The 15,505-nt window shown below is 40.0% G+C and overlaps 1 protein-coding gene and 1 long non-coding RNA gene across 2 annotated transcripts; both read left to right on the top strand.

Moving 5' to 3' along the window:
- Nucleotides 1-828: 828 nt before the first annotated feature.
- On the top strand, nt 829-13,179 carry LOC120927177 (gastricsin-like). The gene is made up of 7 exons (XM_040337676.1): nt 829-933; nt 4,875-5,031; nt 5,115-5,232; nt 6,190-6,308; nt 8,511-8,710; nt 12,527-12,634; nt 12,978-13,179. The coding sequence occupies exons 1-7, from the start codon at nt 878-880 to the stop codon at nt 13,162-13,164; spliced, it is 945 nt and encodes a 314-aa protein (XP_040193610.1). The 5' UTR covers nt 829-877; the 3' UTR covers nt 13,165-13,179.
- Nucleotides 13,180-14,799: 1,620 nt separating this feature from the next.
- Nucleotides 14,800-15,198, top strand: LOC120927178. Its single transcript, XR_005747050.1, has 2 exons — nt 14,800-14,915; nt 15,003-15,198. It is a non-coding gene; the product is annotated as an uncharacterized LOC120927178 (long non-coding RNA).
- The last annotated feature ends 307 nt before the right edge of the window (nt 15,199-15,505 follow it).

Here is a 15,505-nt window from a genome sequence, read left to right as displayed (position 1 = left end):
TTTTCATCAGACAAAAGTTTGCTCTGCAAACGGACAAACTTTTCGGTGGTGCAACGTCCAGCCGTGTGTACATCAAATCGGACTTTGGTCTGAAGTACAAATACGCATGCTCAGAACCAATGTTAAAATCAACCAACAATAGCAGAAGTTGACCAAAGGGTGGCGGTAGAAAGCAGAAAAAAAGAAGAAAAACAACGTGATTTTGGGAAAGTTTGCTGAAAAAATCCTTTCGTGTGTATGCATACCAAGTTCACGGCCAATGCCCTTCAAACAAAAATCCACAGAATAATTTTTTTGAAGTCCGATCGTGTGTATGAGGCTTTAAAGGTTACATAGTAGGCGAGGTTGAAATCTGTAATATTTTGGGGCTTGCCAATAGCTGTGTAGTTAGAGCAGGTTCACACTGGGGCGGCACAACTTCAGAGGCGACTTGCAAAATGACTTCTGTATAGACGTCAATGTAAGTCGCCCCTATTAGAACGGTTCTATTGAATAGAATGGGACGCGACTTGTCAGGCGGCTGAGTCGCCTGACCAGTCGCCCCTGTGTTAACCGGCTCTTATTGTGTCCCAGTTTTAGTTGTATTTGTACAAGCAACTGGATTTGTATCAAGAATTATAGCACATGAAGTATCTTTATATAAAGCATTTGGCATGTTGGCAGAATAGATTTCTTAATTGTATAAACTTCTCTAACACTCTAAGGATTGTTTGCTCTTACGATTAAATCTTCTAATCTCTGTAATCTTGGCACAGAAAAAAGATAAGAGAAAGGTCTTCCTGGGTAAGAAGGAGTTACCTTGAGCAATGTTTGGGTTTATAAAAAGGCATATGAACTGCTACTTCTCTGATACAGAGCTTACCTGAGAGCTATCACAATGAAGTTGCTGCTTCTTTTATTCATTTGTCTCTCAGTGTCTGAGGGGCAAGTTAGGTAAGTTCAATAAATAATGCAAAAATTAGAAATTAAAATAATTTTACATAATGAATACTGCTATAAGTATTCATTTGTAATCTGTTGTGTGCCTTGCTCTGTGAGCCAGCTGGTTTGATTATTTTTTTTACACCTTGACAACACTCAACTAGCAAATGGAGTGTTATAACCCCTGTCAGATTTTTTTCCACCATTTGTGTCCCATTGAGGAGATTTACCTTCACTTCCTGTCCCATAACCAAACAGGAAGTAAGAGGAAATCCCTGCAAATTAAGGAAATCCCTTGGGACCCCCAGGTCACCAGAACTAGTGCCCCCATAGGAAGTATTCCTCTCTATTACTTTTCTGGGGACAACCCAAAATTTGTGATTTTCTTTTACTTTCACTTTCAAAGATAATGGTAAATTGGACAAATGGAGAGGATGAATCTCCTTAATCGAGGAACATACAGCAAGCAATAAAATCTGACAAGTTTTCTAATTCCTCTTCACTCTATCCAAAGCTAAAATAAATGTTTTGCCTTTAGTTATACTTTAATTCTAAGTAAGTTGCAAAGTATTTTTCTCTGGGAATGTCTGGAATTTAGGACAGGACATATTTTATGGAAGAGATTTGGAATTGTTAGAAAAGCTACAAAAATAACACCATTGGTAGAATATAAAAAACAAATAATTCAAGCTTAATCATATGCCCTAAAGTGATTGAAAAAAATCAGCCTTATAAAACAACCCATTCAGTTTACAATATAAATGAAAGGCAAAATATTTCTGTATAGATATAGAAAAAAAATAAACATTATAAATACAATGTTTCCCTTTTAATAAATTATCACATTCCCTCTGTTCGCAGTTGTAAAGGGCTGGGGGGAGGAGAAGCAGCAGCACAATGGTCTTGTGAATGGCTGTGCAGCAGGGGGGGGGAGGTGTCAGGACAAATCTGATCATTGGAGGAGAGTACATGGAGTTCCCAGCATAGCTAGAGACAGGCCCGGATTGGCTAATCGGGAGAACCGGGATAATTCCCGGTGGGCTGGTCGGGTTTCGGGCCGGTTCGATCCGTCCTTTTATTTATATCTGCTCCCGTGGCCGCCTTCCGGCTCCCTTATAAATTTAGCCCCCGGCGCGGCGGCCTACTATAGCGTGGCACTTGCGCTACATATGGGGCGTACTTGGCCAGGGGGAGGGAGCAACTGACGCCCGCATTAAATGGCCGGTGATTGGCTCCCTGCTGAGCCAGTCACAGCTCACAGACATGATGATGTCACTGTCCCCGCGCGGGCGGGGCAGCTGCACACTGCCCTCGTCTCCCCCCCAGCTGCCGCCTGGGGCCCGGAACGGATGTGAGTGCTGTAACAGGTAGGTAGGGGGAGGGAAGGGTGACAGATTGCGAGGGGGTGTCCATCGCCAGCCTGAGCCTGAGCCTGAGCCGAGGTGTGGTGTAATAGGTGGGGGGGTTGTCTCCCCTCCTTGGCTGTTTACATGTACACAGACCAGAGGTGGAACACTGCTGTGTATGCCGAGCTATGGTCTTTAATGTACTCTTTCATAGATGGAGGAGGGGCACAAAGTGTGGACTGAGTGAAGGAGGGATGTCTGTACTGTACTTAGAGTAAGTGGGGTTTGTACTTAGTGTAGGGGTTCTGTGCTGGCCGGGGAGACTGTACTTAGTGTAAGGGGGGTATGGACTGGGGGAGGGGGGGTCTATACTGAAGGGGGTGACTGTACTTAGTGGACAGGGGGGTCTATAGTGAGGGAGTGTGGTCTGTACTGATGGAAGGGAGGTCAGTACTATGGAAATGGGGTCTGTATTAGGGGAGGGGGTCTGTACTGAGGGAACAGGGTCTGTACTATGGGAGGGTGTCTGTACTGAGGGAAGGGGTGTCTGTACTGAGGGAAGGGGTGTCTGTACTGAGGGAAGGGGTGTCTGTACTGAGGGAAGGGGTGTCTGTACTGAGGGAAGGGTGTCTGTACTGAGGGAAGGGGGGTTTTTACTTTGTGGAAGGGTTATGTACTTAGTGGAGGGGGTCTGGACTGAGGGAGGTCTGTACAGAGGGAGGGGGTCTGAACTTAGTGGAGGGGGGTTTGGACTGAGGGAGTGGGGGTCTGTACTCAGTCTCTACAAGCTGGGGGTCTATAGTGAGGGAGTGTGGTCTGTACTGAGGGAAGGGGTGTCTGTACTGAGGGAAGGGGCGTCTGTACTGAGGGAAGGGGTGTCTGTACTGAGGGAAGGGATGTCTGTACTGAGGGAAGAGGGTTTTTTACTTTGTGGAGGGGTTATGTACTTAGTGGAGGGGGTCTGGACTGAGGGAGGTCTGTACAGAGGGAGGGGGTTTGGACTGAGGGAGTGGGGGTCTGTACTCAGTCTCTACAAGCTGAGGGTCTATAGTGAGGGAGTGTGGTCTGTACTGAGGGAAGGGGTGTCTGTACTGAGGGAAGGGGTGTCTGTACTGAGGGAAGGGATGTCTGTACTGAGGGAAGGGGGGGTTTAACTTTGTGGAGGGGTTATGTACTTAGTGAAGGGGGTCTGGACTGAGGGAGGTCTGTACAGAGGGAGGGGGTTGGGACTGAGGGAGTGGGGGTCTGTACTCAGTCTCTACAAGCTGGGGGTCTATAGTGGGGGAGTGTGGTCTGTACTGAGGGAAGGGGGGTCTGTACTGAGGGAAGGGGGGTCTGTACTGAGGGAATGGGGTCTGTACTGAGGGAGGGGGTCTGTACTACGGGAGGGGGTCTGCACTGAGGGAGCGGGGTCTGTACTGAGGGAAGGGGTGTCTGTACTGAGGGAAGGGGTGTCTGTACTGAGGGAAGGGGTGTCTGTACTGAGGGAAGGGGGGTCTGTACTGAGGGAAGGGGGGTTTTTACTTTGTGGAGGGGTTATGTACTTAGTGGAGGGGGTCTGGATAGTTGACCATGGTGTGCTCTCCTGCTTAGTGTGGTCACTAAGAAGAGGGACTGGCAGGAAAACCAGGGATTTCAGATAAAGGAAGCAATACAAGGAGAACAGGATACTTTCTTATACAAGTACAGCGGGCACAACATATCAGGAATATGATGTGTTGGGGGGTAACAAACGCTTTAATGGTCATAAGATTACTATGATAACACCTTAGACATAACATGACTGAAAAGAAATACAAACAAAAGCATCTCTCAAGCTGACCAATTACACTATAACACATGCTTTGACTTAAGAAGGACCTATTGGATGTCAGAAACAATGCTCTACATTGGAACTGGTAATGCTAAAACATACATTCCAATATTTGTGGAAGAAGCTGTAAGTTGTCTCTCAAAAAGAACTGATTTTGAAATTGACAAAGGCTGATCTGGGGCATGTCCATAAGAATTTCAGAAAACAAAGTTTACTTTCAAAATAAAATGTTCACTAAATATAATATATATATATATATAAAAAAATATTATTATAATAATAAAATACTTTTGTTGGAACTGCATGTGGGAAGTTGGATTCATTTTTCTTTTATGCAAATATATGAACTGTGAAGCAAAGATATTTATTTATATACTTTTTGCACACCTGGCTTTTATTATTATTATTATTATTATTTTTATTTTTTGCAGGTTTTTTACCAATTCACATGACTAATTTATAAGTTTGTTTTTTAACTCATTGTTTCAGAAATCTGGATATTATAATTTGTTCACATATTGTATTGCCATGCCTACTTGGTGACGCTATTATAAGTTATTAACAGCGCACTTATTTTTTTTTATCTTCCTCGCTATTCAAAGATGTTTTGATTGCAGCAGTTTTTGATTTTCATGTTTTAGGCCTAGCACACCTTTTGTATTATTTTTTTCAGCATACTATTCATAATAGCCAGAAATTGGTAAAATATGGTGCTTGATTATATTCAATACTTTATGTTCAATAGAAAATATATTTCAGAAATATGCAAATAAGTATATTGTTCCTTCTTAAAGGGTTCCCCTGAAAAGAATGAAATCTATCCGAGAAACCATGAAAGAGGAAGGAGTTTTGGAAGACTTTATGAAAACCCACATTAAAGAACGAGCTATTAAATACAACCTAAACCGTCAGAGCAACTTTGGGGTTGCTTATGAACCTATGTATTTGGATGTAAGTCTTCATTGCTTACATATTTTAATAATGTAAATATTGCATAAAAAATATGAATCCGACATAATTACTTTCTCTTCCAGAACTATTATTTTGGTGAGATCAGCATTGGAACCCCACCCCAGAACTTTCTTGTTGCCTTTGACACGGGCTCTTCCAATCTTTGGGTCGCTTCTACATACTGTCAAAGTTCAGCCTGTAGTAGGTAGTATTTTGTAAAGCTTCTGGAAAAGTAGTTGTACGATTGTTATTAAAGCGGGGGTTCACCCTTAGAGGGCACTTTTCCCCCTTAGATTCCTGCTCGTTTTTACTAGGGGAATCGGCTATTTATTTTAAAATATGTGCAGTACTTACCCGTTTACGAGATGCATCCTCTCCGTCGCTTCCGGGTATGGGCTTCGGGAATGGGCGTTCCTTCTTGATTGACAGGCTTCCGAGAGGCTTCCGACGGTCGCATCCATCGCGTCACGATTTTCCGAAAGAAGCCGAACGTCGGTGCGCAGGCGCAGTATAGAGCCGCACCGACGTTCGGCTTCTTTCGGCTACGAGTGACGCGATGGATGCGACCGTCGGAAGCCTCTCGGAAGGCTGTCAATCAAGAAGGAACGCCCGCTCCCGAAGGCCCATACCCGGAAGCGACGGAAGAAGATGCAGCTCGAAAACGGGTAAGTACTGCTCATATTTTAATACAAATAGCCGATTCCCCTAGACCGAACGAGCAGGAAGCTAAGGGGAGAAATTTTTTTTTTTTTACAAATGGGTGAACTCCCGCTTTAAATATTATATATGACATACTAAATAGTAGCCAAAATGGGCACTGTTTGTCACAATAGTGTATAATTTAAAATATTCAATACAAGCTACTTATAGTGAATTATTTAATTACAATTTACAAATGGATTAAAAAAATATATAAAAATAACCCAAGAGTTGCAGGTTGTTGAAATAAAGCAGGATTGAATGCCAATACATTTTGTTGGGAAGAAAGAGCAGGACCATCTGTCAGTGCCAACAATGCTATCTATTTCCACAACTCTAGTTGGGAAAACTGTGAAAATGGGAATGGGAAAACTTTGATGTTTAATTTTGTAAATATTAGAAATATGTCATTCTGTTCTGTATCTTTTTATAACATACACGTTATCAATTAACTTTTAGCCAACCATCCACTGTTCAATCCTACCCAATCTTCTACATATACTTCCAATAATCAACAATTCTCAATGTGGTATGGTAGTGGTAGCATGACTGGAGTACTGGGTTATGACACAGTGACAGTAAGTACCTTTATTTTTACGTCCTCTGTATGAAACATGTGATGATTATTTCAAAATCTCTTCCCCATAGAAACTTAAACTTGCAGGTTTTACTGATTGAGAGATCAACCAGTTTTAAAAGCTATCCTAATTTTTAGGGTGTAACATAAAATATGGTCAACCCACAGCCCCCCCCACCCTGAAAACACCCCCTCCTCCCCATTCTTCTTTTACAAGTTCCAGGTCGTTCTTCTCCCCAGACTCCTGTCAGAACTCTGAGAGCTTACAAGTTCCATCTGCCACCACGGCAGAGGGACTTATGCCGCGTACACACGGTCGGTCAATCCGATAAGAACGGTCTGATGGACCATTTTCATCAGACTAAACCGATCGTGTGTGGGCCCCATCGGTTATTTATCCATCGGTTAAATGTGAAACTTGTTTTAAAATTAACCGATGGATACCCAACCGATAGAAAAAAAAACGATCGTTTGTAGGCACGTCCATCGGTTAAAAATCCACGTATGCTCAGAATCAAGTTGACGCATGTTTGGAAGCATTGAACTTCATTTTTTTCAGCACGTCGTTGTGTTTTACGTCACCGCGTTCTGACACGATCGTTTTTTTTAACTGATGGTGTGTAGGCACGACTGACCATCAGTCAGCTTCATCGGTTAACTGATGGAAAAATCCATCAGACCGTTCTCATCGGATTGACCGATCGTGTGTACAGGGCATTAAAGTTTCCAGGGAAGTACAAGTGACATCACCTCCCTTAAAGGCTATTGAAACTTCCACCAGCTTCATAATCAAAGATCTGGACCAGGGCTAAAATACTTTGCAGATGACTTGCACTCGCAATTCTCACAATGCTTTGAATGCTTCAATACACAAAAATAAGAAATGCAATTTTTTTACTTAACACTTCACCCCAGGAAGAATTGGCTGCCCAATGACAATGCCGTTTTTTGCAATTCAGCACTGTCGCTTTAACTAATGCTTACGCGGTCGTGCGATGTTGCACCCAAACAAAATTGATGTCCTTTTTTTTCCCCACAATAATAATAAATATTATATAATAAATATATATATATATATAAAAAAAAATCCTCAGTTTAGGCCAATATGTATTCTTCTACATATTTTTGGTAAAGAAAATAGCAATAGGTGTCTATTAATTGGTTTGTGCAAAAGTTATAGCGTCTACAATATAGGGGATAGTTTTACGGCATTTTTATTTAAAAACAAATTTCACTAGTAATGGCGGCGAGCAGCGATTTTTAGCGTGACTGCGATATTGCGGCGGAGACATCAGACACTTTTGACACTATTTTGGGATCATAGTCATTTATACAGCAATCAGTGCTATAAAAATTCACTGATTACTGTGTAAATGACACTGCCAGGGAATGGATTAACCACTAGGGGGCGAGGAAGGGATTAAGTGTGTCCTAGGGAGTGATTCTAACTGTGTGGGGGCTGGGCTACAAGTGACACGATAGTGATCACTGCTCCCGATGACAGGGAGCAGTCGATCACTGTCCTGTCACTAGGCAGAACAGGGAAATGCCTTGTTTACATAGGCATTTCCCCGTTCTGCCACTCCATGACACGATCGCGGGACACGGCAGACATCGAGTCCACACATCCCACATTTACGGAGCTTGCGGCAGGGGCATGCCCGCTAGGCGGCAGATTCAAAGCAACGTACTTGTATTTTGATTTGCCTGCCCGTGCCATTCTGCCGACGTATATCTACGTTGGGCAGTCGGCAAGTGGTTAACTTGGGTGCATTTACAATTTTACATGCCCCACGCCATGTTACCCGGATAGGAAGCAGTACAATGAAGACAACAACTTCAGTGTGACAATAAGATGGATGCAAAATAAAATAATAGGAGTATATAAACAAATTCATGGAAAAAAGTTGGAGAACAAACATAGAAATGGGGGACAAAAATGTCATGTGCCTAGAATCAAGGGAAATGCTTGTAGGATCTACTTTAAGGAGCATAAAATGGAACAGTATGAGTGTGCTCGATGCCACAATCAACACCCTTATCTGTAGATAAAAATAAAGACTACGAACTTAAACTATTTAAACGTACTGTCTGTAATTCGTTTGCATTTTCATACAATATAAAAATTTTGTGATATAACAATAGATTTATACCAGTTACCATATATCTTTTATAGGTCTTCCCATGTATTTATATATTATAGGTACAAGGGCTGTCCATTCAAAACCAGGAGCTGGGTCTGAGTGTCACTGAACCAAGCAGCTTTTTCTATTATGCCAAATTTGATGGTATTTTTGGAATGGCCTATCAGTCATTGTCAGCAGAAAGTGCCACAACCGCCATACAGGGTTTGATACAGCAAAATCTTATTCCACAGCCTGTGTTCAGCTTCTATCTCACTGGGTGAGAATCAACTAAGATTAAACATAGACCAGGTTGCCGAGATAGATCAAAGCCATGTCTACCTAAAACTTTAATAGACACTGGGGGAGATTTACTTAAACTGGAGCTTGCAAAATCTGGTGCAACTCTGCAAAGAAACCAATCAGCTTCCAGGTTACATTGTAGAAGTTTAATTAAACAAGCTGAAGTTAGAAGCTGATTGGCTACCACAGCTGCATCGGAGTGCTTTATTTTTAGTAAATCTTCCCAGGCCAGGTTGCCGAGATATATTAAAGCCATGTCTACCTAAAACATCAAGGGACACTGGGGAAGATTTACTAAACCTGGAGAGTGCAAAATCTGGTGCATCTCTGCATAGAAACCAATCAGCTTCCAGATTTTGTTAAAAAAAAGTTTAAAGGGGTTGTAAAGGTTTGTTTTTATTTTCTAAATTGGTTCCTTTAAGCTAGTGCATTGTTGGGTCACTTACCTTTTCCTTTGATTTTCCTTCTAAATGTTTTTTTTCTTTGTCTGAATTTCTCACTTCCTGTTTCTCCTCAGTAAGCTTGCCCCCATCATACATGGGGGTTAGTCAGCCAGAACAGCTTACTGAGGAGGAACAGGAAGTGAAAAATTCAGACAAAGAAAACAAAGAAAAAAACAATTAGGAGGGAATTGAAGGAAAAGGTAAGTGAACCAAACAATGCACTAGCTTAACCACTTGAGAGCCGCGCTATAGACGAAAGACGCCCACAGCGCGGCTCTCAACTGTCGGGTGGACGTCCTTTTATGTGCATTCCCCGTGCGCCGCTGGGGGCGCGCAGCGGGGAAACACTGTGCCCGTTGCATCGCTGAGATGCCGATGCGCGTGCCTGGTGGCCGCAATGTCTGCCAGGTACCCACGATCGGCGGTGACAGCATGGACGTGGAGCTCTGTGTGTAAACACAGAGCTCCACGTCCTGTCAGGGAGAGCGGAGACCTTGTACATAGGGACACAGCATCGGTCACCTCCCACAGTCGGTCCCCCTCCACACACAGTTAGAACACACCCAGGGAATACATTTAACCCCTTCCTCACCCCCTAGTGTTAACCCCTTCCCTGCCAGTCACATTTATACAATAATTAGTGCATTGTTATAGCACTGTTCGCTGTATAAATGTAAATGTTCCCAAATTCTGTCAAAAGTGTCCGATATGTCCGCCGCCTGACAAAAAAAAAAAATCGCAGATCGCCGCCATTACTAGTAAAAAATAAAAAATAAATCATAAATCTATCCCCTATTTTGTAGGCGCTATAACTTTTGCGCAAACCAATCAATATACGCTTATTGCGTTTTTTTTTTTTTTTTACAAAAATATGTAGAAGAATATGTATCGGCCTAAACCGAGGACATTAAAAAAAAAAAAAATTGGGATATTATTATAACAAAAAGTAAAAAATATTGTGTTTTTTTTTTTTTTCAAAATTTTCTGTCTTTTTTTTTTTTGTTTATAGCGCAAAAAATAAAAATCCCAGAGATGATCAAATACCACCAAAAGAAAGCTCTATTTGTGGGAAAAAAATGATAAAAATATAATTTGAGTACAGTGTTGTATGACCACGCAATTGTCATTAAAAATGCGCCAGCGCTGAAAGCTGAAAATTGGTCTGGGCAGGAAGGGGGTTTAAGTGCCCAGTAATGAAGTGGTTAAAGGAACCTATTTAGAAAATAAAAAACAAACCTTTACAACCCCTTTAATCAAACAAGCTGATGTTGGATGCTGATTGGCTACCGCATCTGCACCAGATTCTGAGTGCTTCAGTTTTAGCCAATCAGATACTTTCATTTTCCCAGACACTTATAAGCCAGTATAATAAATTATTTAAGATAATTCTAGTTCAGAATATAATTCCAATCTAGAATATTATTACTTGATAAGCCTGTAGGTTAATTCCAGTAGGCAGTGTTTATCAAAGTATCAATGATTACCAGGTTTATATGAGCCATTATCAAGTTTTTATCAATTGTAATGCTTCCTTGCTTAATCATTTCATATTATAGTCTTAGTATTTTTACATCCAGCTGTGTAATCAAATTTACTAAAATCTTACAGGCTTAAAGAGACTGAGAATCAAATGGGTTTGTTAAATGACAGCATAGCCTTGGAAGCAATGTTTAGCTGGACAGGAAACTGAGTTTAGTTTCATCACGCTTTCCCATTTCTTATTGCATATGAACATTTGTAGAAAATGTTTTATAGAGAATGTAGTAGAGCTTTCTAGTAAAATAAATACATAATTTATTAATGCCACCCTAGGCAAAACCTAAATATTTGTTATAGTTAGTATAAATATGTTTAATAAGATTACAGATATAGAATAACACAAACACGTTAAATCAACATTTTTTTTTTCCCGCAAACTGTTTTAGGAAGATCAAAATTTGCAAGGAATGTTCTGATTGCCGCGTACACACGATCATCTTCGGCATGAAAAAAACGACATTTAAAAAAAATGTAATTTAAAATGATCGTGTGTGGGCTTCATATAATTTTTCGGGGTCTGAAAAACGACAATTTTTTTTCCCGAACATGCTGCATTTTTTAACAACAATGTCATTTTTCGGGTTGTAAAAAATTATCTTGTGTGGGATAAAACTACGCTAAAACCTGGGCATGCTCAGAAGCAAGTTATGAGACGGGAGCGCTCGTTCTGGTAAAACTACCATTCGTAATGGAGTAAGCACATTCATCACGCTGTAACAGACAGAAAAGCGCGAATAGACTTGTACTAACAGGAAATCAGCTAAAGCAGCCCCAAGGGTGGCGTCAACCGCATGGAACTTCCCCTTTATAGTGCCGTCATACGTGTTGTACGTCACCGTCAGAGCATTTTTTAAAAACGATCGTGTGTGGGCAACGTCGTTTTAATGATGAAGTTGGAAAAAACATAATTTTTTCTACATGCCGAAAAATTATCGTGTGTACGCGGCATAAGGTGCAACAAAAAACTATTTAGCATTTTAGTACTTTCTATGGTTGTGGTACATAAGCAGATTTTCTACTGAAACTGGAAGTATTTTTATTTAAGGTCCATTTTAAAGCAAGGAAAGATCTGTTTTGTCTGATTCTAGAGTTGTACATATTGATCAGAGTAATATGTTAGGCCTCGTAGGTTAACCAGAGGACAACGGTCTGAAGGACCGTTTTCATCGGCCAAAAACCGATCGTGTGGTGGTCCCCATAGGTTATTTAACAAAAAAAAAGCCAACTTGCTTTAAAATTAACCTATGGATTCCTAACCGATCGTTAGTAGGCACAACCATCGGTTAAAAATCCATGCATGCTCAGAATCAAGTCGACGCATGCTTGGAAGCATTGAACTTCGTTTTTTTCAGAACGTCGTTGTGTTTTACGTCACCGCGTTCTGACACGATCGGTTATTTAACCTATGGTGTGTAGGCACGACGGACCATCAGTCAGCTTCATCAGTTAACCTATGACAACGGTCCTTCAGACCGTTGTCCTCTGGTTAACCTATCGTGTGTACGAGGCTTTAGTTAAAGAGCACTCACAATAAATGTTGATGTCAAACATCCAATCATGTTCAGGATAATTGTAAACAATTGAGCTTCTCTGTCACTTGATTGTATATTTAAAATGAATATGGGTACTTTTTAGTTTACTGCACATCTGTTTACTTCAAAGTTTAAGTACTCAGGCCCAAATGTCTGCAACAACTTTAAACTATTAAATAGATGAAAACACAATATGCTTTACTCTAAATCACAACACAAAATATTGAACTTGTTCTTTATGTCAGACTTTCAATAAATGAGTGTCTTTCATCTTCCTAGTCAATCTGGAGAAGTCATATTTGGTGGAGTGGACAGCAGTTTATATTCAGGCCAGATCTATTGGACTCCAGTTACTGAGCAGATCTACTGGCAGATTGCCATTGATGGGTGAGTATCAGTTAACCAGATTTTTTTAAACAGCCTGGTGAAGACTGTTGAGCAACTAAATGTATTTGAAGCAATTCCATTTTCACAATATTTGTACATTTTCAGGCATGTTCATTAAGGCAAAAAAAGTGAACAGTGCAACTACCCGACAACTTACATTTACTGAACTTTGAGCAAAGTTAATAATCTTTACAGTTTTTAATGAAATAATAATATTAATAGTCATTAAAAAAAATGATAATAAAAAATGTATACAGAAATTCACAGATACTTTAGGTCTTGTGATGATGCTGAAATGGTGTGTCTATATAGCTTTTTCAAAGATTTTTTTTTAACCCTTCAGATTCTCAGTTAATGGACAGCCAACCGGCTGGTGCAGTCAGGGGTGCCAGGGCATTGTGGATACAGGAACTCCTCTTCTTACCATTCCACAGCAGTACCTTGATACCCTTCTACAGTCTCTAGGTGCCCAGCAAGGGCAAAATGGCGAGGTAATGATATTTATAAATGTTCTAACTTTCTGGAAATAAGCATTAAAGTGGATCTAAACCCTCCATACACCAAGTGAAGTGAACAGCCTCAGATGATATGAAGTGTATATATGAATCTGCGCAATGAAACTAAAATGGCAGTAGAAAAAAACTGTAGAAAAAAAAAGCCAGTAGAAAAAACAAAGATGGAGATTTGCGCCCTACAGTGGATAAATAAACAGCTGCCTCTACATAATTAATCCACCTAAGTTAAATGTGCATTGATTTAAAGTGTAGGAGTGGCGCTATTTATAATTCCTGGACCTTAAATGACTTGGTCATAAAGTGCAATGGTGAACATGAATAAATATAAATACTAATTAATGCCAACAAAGCATGCAACACTATGATAGCGCCTGTGCAAAGTGCAATGGTGCCTGTGAAAATAATATGTGCAGTCCTGGAAAAGGATTATGTGCAAATTAACAAAAAAAAATAATAAATATAAATAAATGAAGATTAAGAGCACTGTGTGCAAAAAAGTCACTGTGTTCAAAAAGGTGCAATGACAAACGTGCAAAAAAATTGCAAATTAAAACATTTAAAGTCCATATGTATGTATGAATCGATATAATCTTGTTAACACAAGTGCTGAATATTGAGATGCATGCTCAGTGCCCAGTGACACAACTGTTGGTGTGTTCCAAAATGGTGACCACAGCAATCCGTGCTCTTGTAAAGTCTGCACTCACCAGATGTTCACCCCCTCTTGGGGTGAGAAGCAATCACAGTGTATGCCACTGTGCGACACTCTGGCATTATCTCGTTCCATTGTACTCCTGGTAATGCTTCCAGTATTAGCCCATATGCAGGAGAAAGGAATCCCAAATAGTATGATATTGTTTAAAACTTTTTATTTAATAAAACTGCACATTTGTCATTGCACCTTATTGAACACTTACATGACTTTTTTGCACACAAGGTGCTCTTAATTCTTCATTTATTATATTTATATAATTTTCTGCTAATTTGCACATAATCCTTTTCCAGGACTGCACATATTATTTTCACAGGCACCATTGCACTTTGCACAGGCGCTATCATAGTGTTGCATGCTTTGTTGGCATTAATTAGTATTTATATTTATTCATGTTCACCATTGCACTTTATGACCAAGTCATTTAAAGTCAAGGAATGATAAATAGCGCCACGAGCCTCAGATGATACACAGAGATTAACCAAATCTCCCTACATAGGTTTTATATGTATATCTGCTGTGTTCACATTTATATACAGTTTACAAAGTTGAGATCGTGTTAGGAGATTTTCTCTTCCTGGTTAACACAGAGTGTGATGTACAGCCAAGATAGCTAACATTCCTGTGTGGAGGCACAGCACCACATATCTATCCTAGGCAGAGACTCTCGGAGCTGTTTTGTAATAGGAGCTGCTCTCTGCTACTCTATTTTAGCAACCTCCTTTGACAAAGATTCTGGCTGCTAAAAAGTTCAAAATATATGTCAGGAGTTCTCAGGCTGATAACAGAGGAACTGTTCAAAAACAGCTATAAGACTTAGCTATTAAAAAGAGATAACAAAATACTGCAGATATATGTGCCTAGCTCAATTTCATGAATCGGGTTTACATCCACTTTAACTTGTTATCTTACATATAAACCCAACCAAGGTTCTGATTATAGTTTGCTTCTTTTTGTATTAGTAAAATTGCAACAATGTACAAAATCTGCCACCTATCAGCTTTACCATCAGTGGAAACCAGTTTTCATTCCTCCTTCAGGATACATTCTACAGGTATTTATAAACATTTTTTCACCATGTTTTTAATGTGTTTTTAGTCCAGCAATTTTGAATACAAGCATCTATTACTGTTCTTTTCAGATCATGGAAACTGTGTAGTTGGATTTGAGTCAACATACCTACCTTCACGGAATGGTCCAGCCACTTTGGTTTCTGGGGATGTATTTCTTAGGCAGTACTATTCTGTTTATGATCTTGGCAACAACCAAGGTTGGCTTTGCAGCCATGGCCTGAACAGCAGTAAAAAACTGAACACAAAAAAAAAAAATATCTGGAACACACCACAACAAACTAATGAATAATACTTGTTTATTGTTTAAGCTGAAATGGTACTGACAAACAATAATAAATGCATATGGACCAATAAAACAATCATATAGCATTATTATTGCATATTAATGAAATCTACTAAATTATGTTAACATTAAAAGGCCCAAATAACCTAATAATGCAGTTTCAGAAAAAATAAAAACTATAACCCTTTTCTGTGAAAAAGTTCTTTTTACAATGTCAACACTCCTCTACTTGTTAGGTTCAATGCACATGATTTTAGCTTATGTTTGGCTACCATTTAGATCACCTAA

This window comes from Rana temporaria, chromosome 2 (genome assembly GCF_905171775.1).
Source record: "Rana temporaria chromosome 2, aRanTem1.1, whole genome shotgun sequence".
NCBI classification, from domain to species: domain Eukaryota; kingdom Metazoa; phylum Chordata; class Amphibia; order Anura; family Ranidae; genus Rana; species Rana temporaria.
This window is presented reverse-complemented; position numbering and strand designations above follow the sequence as displayed.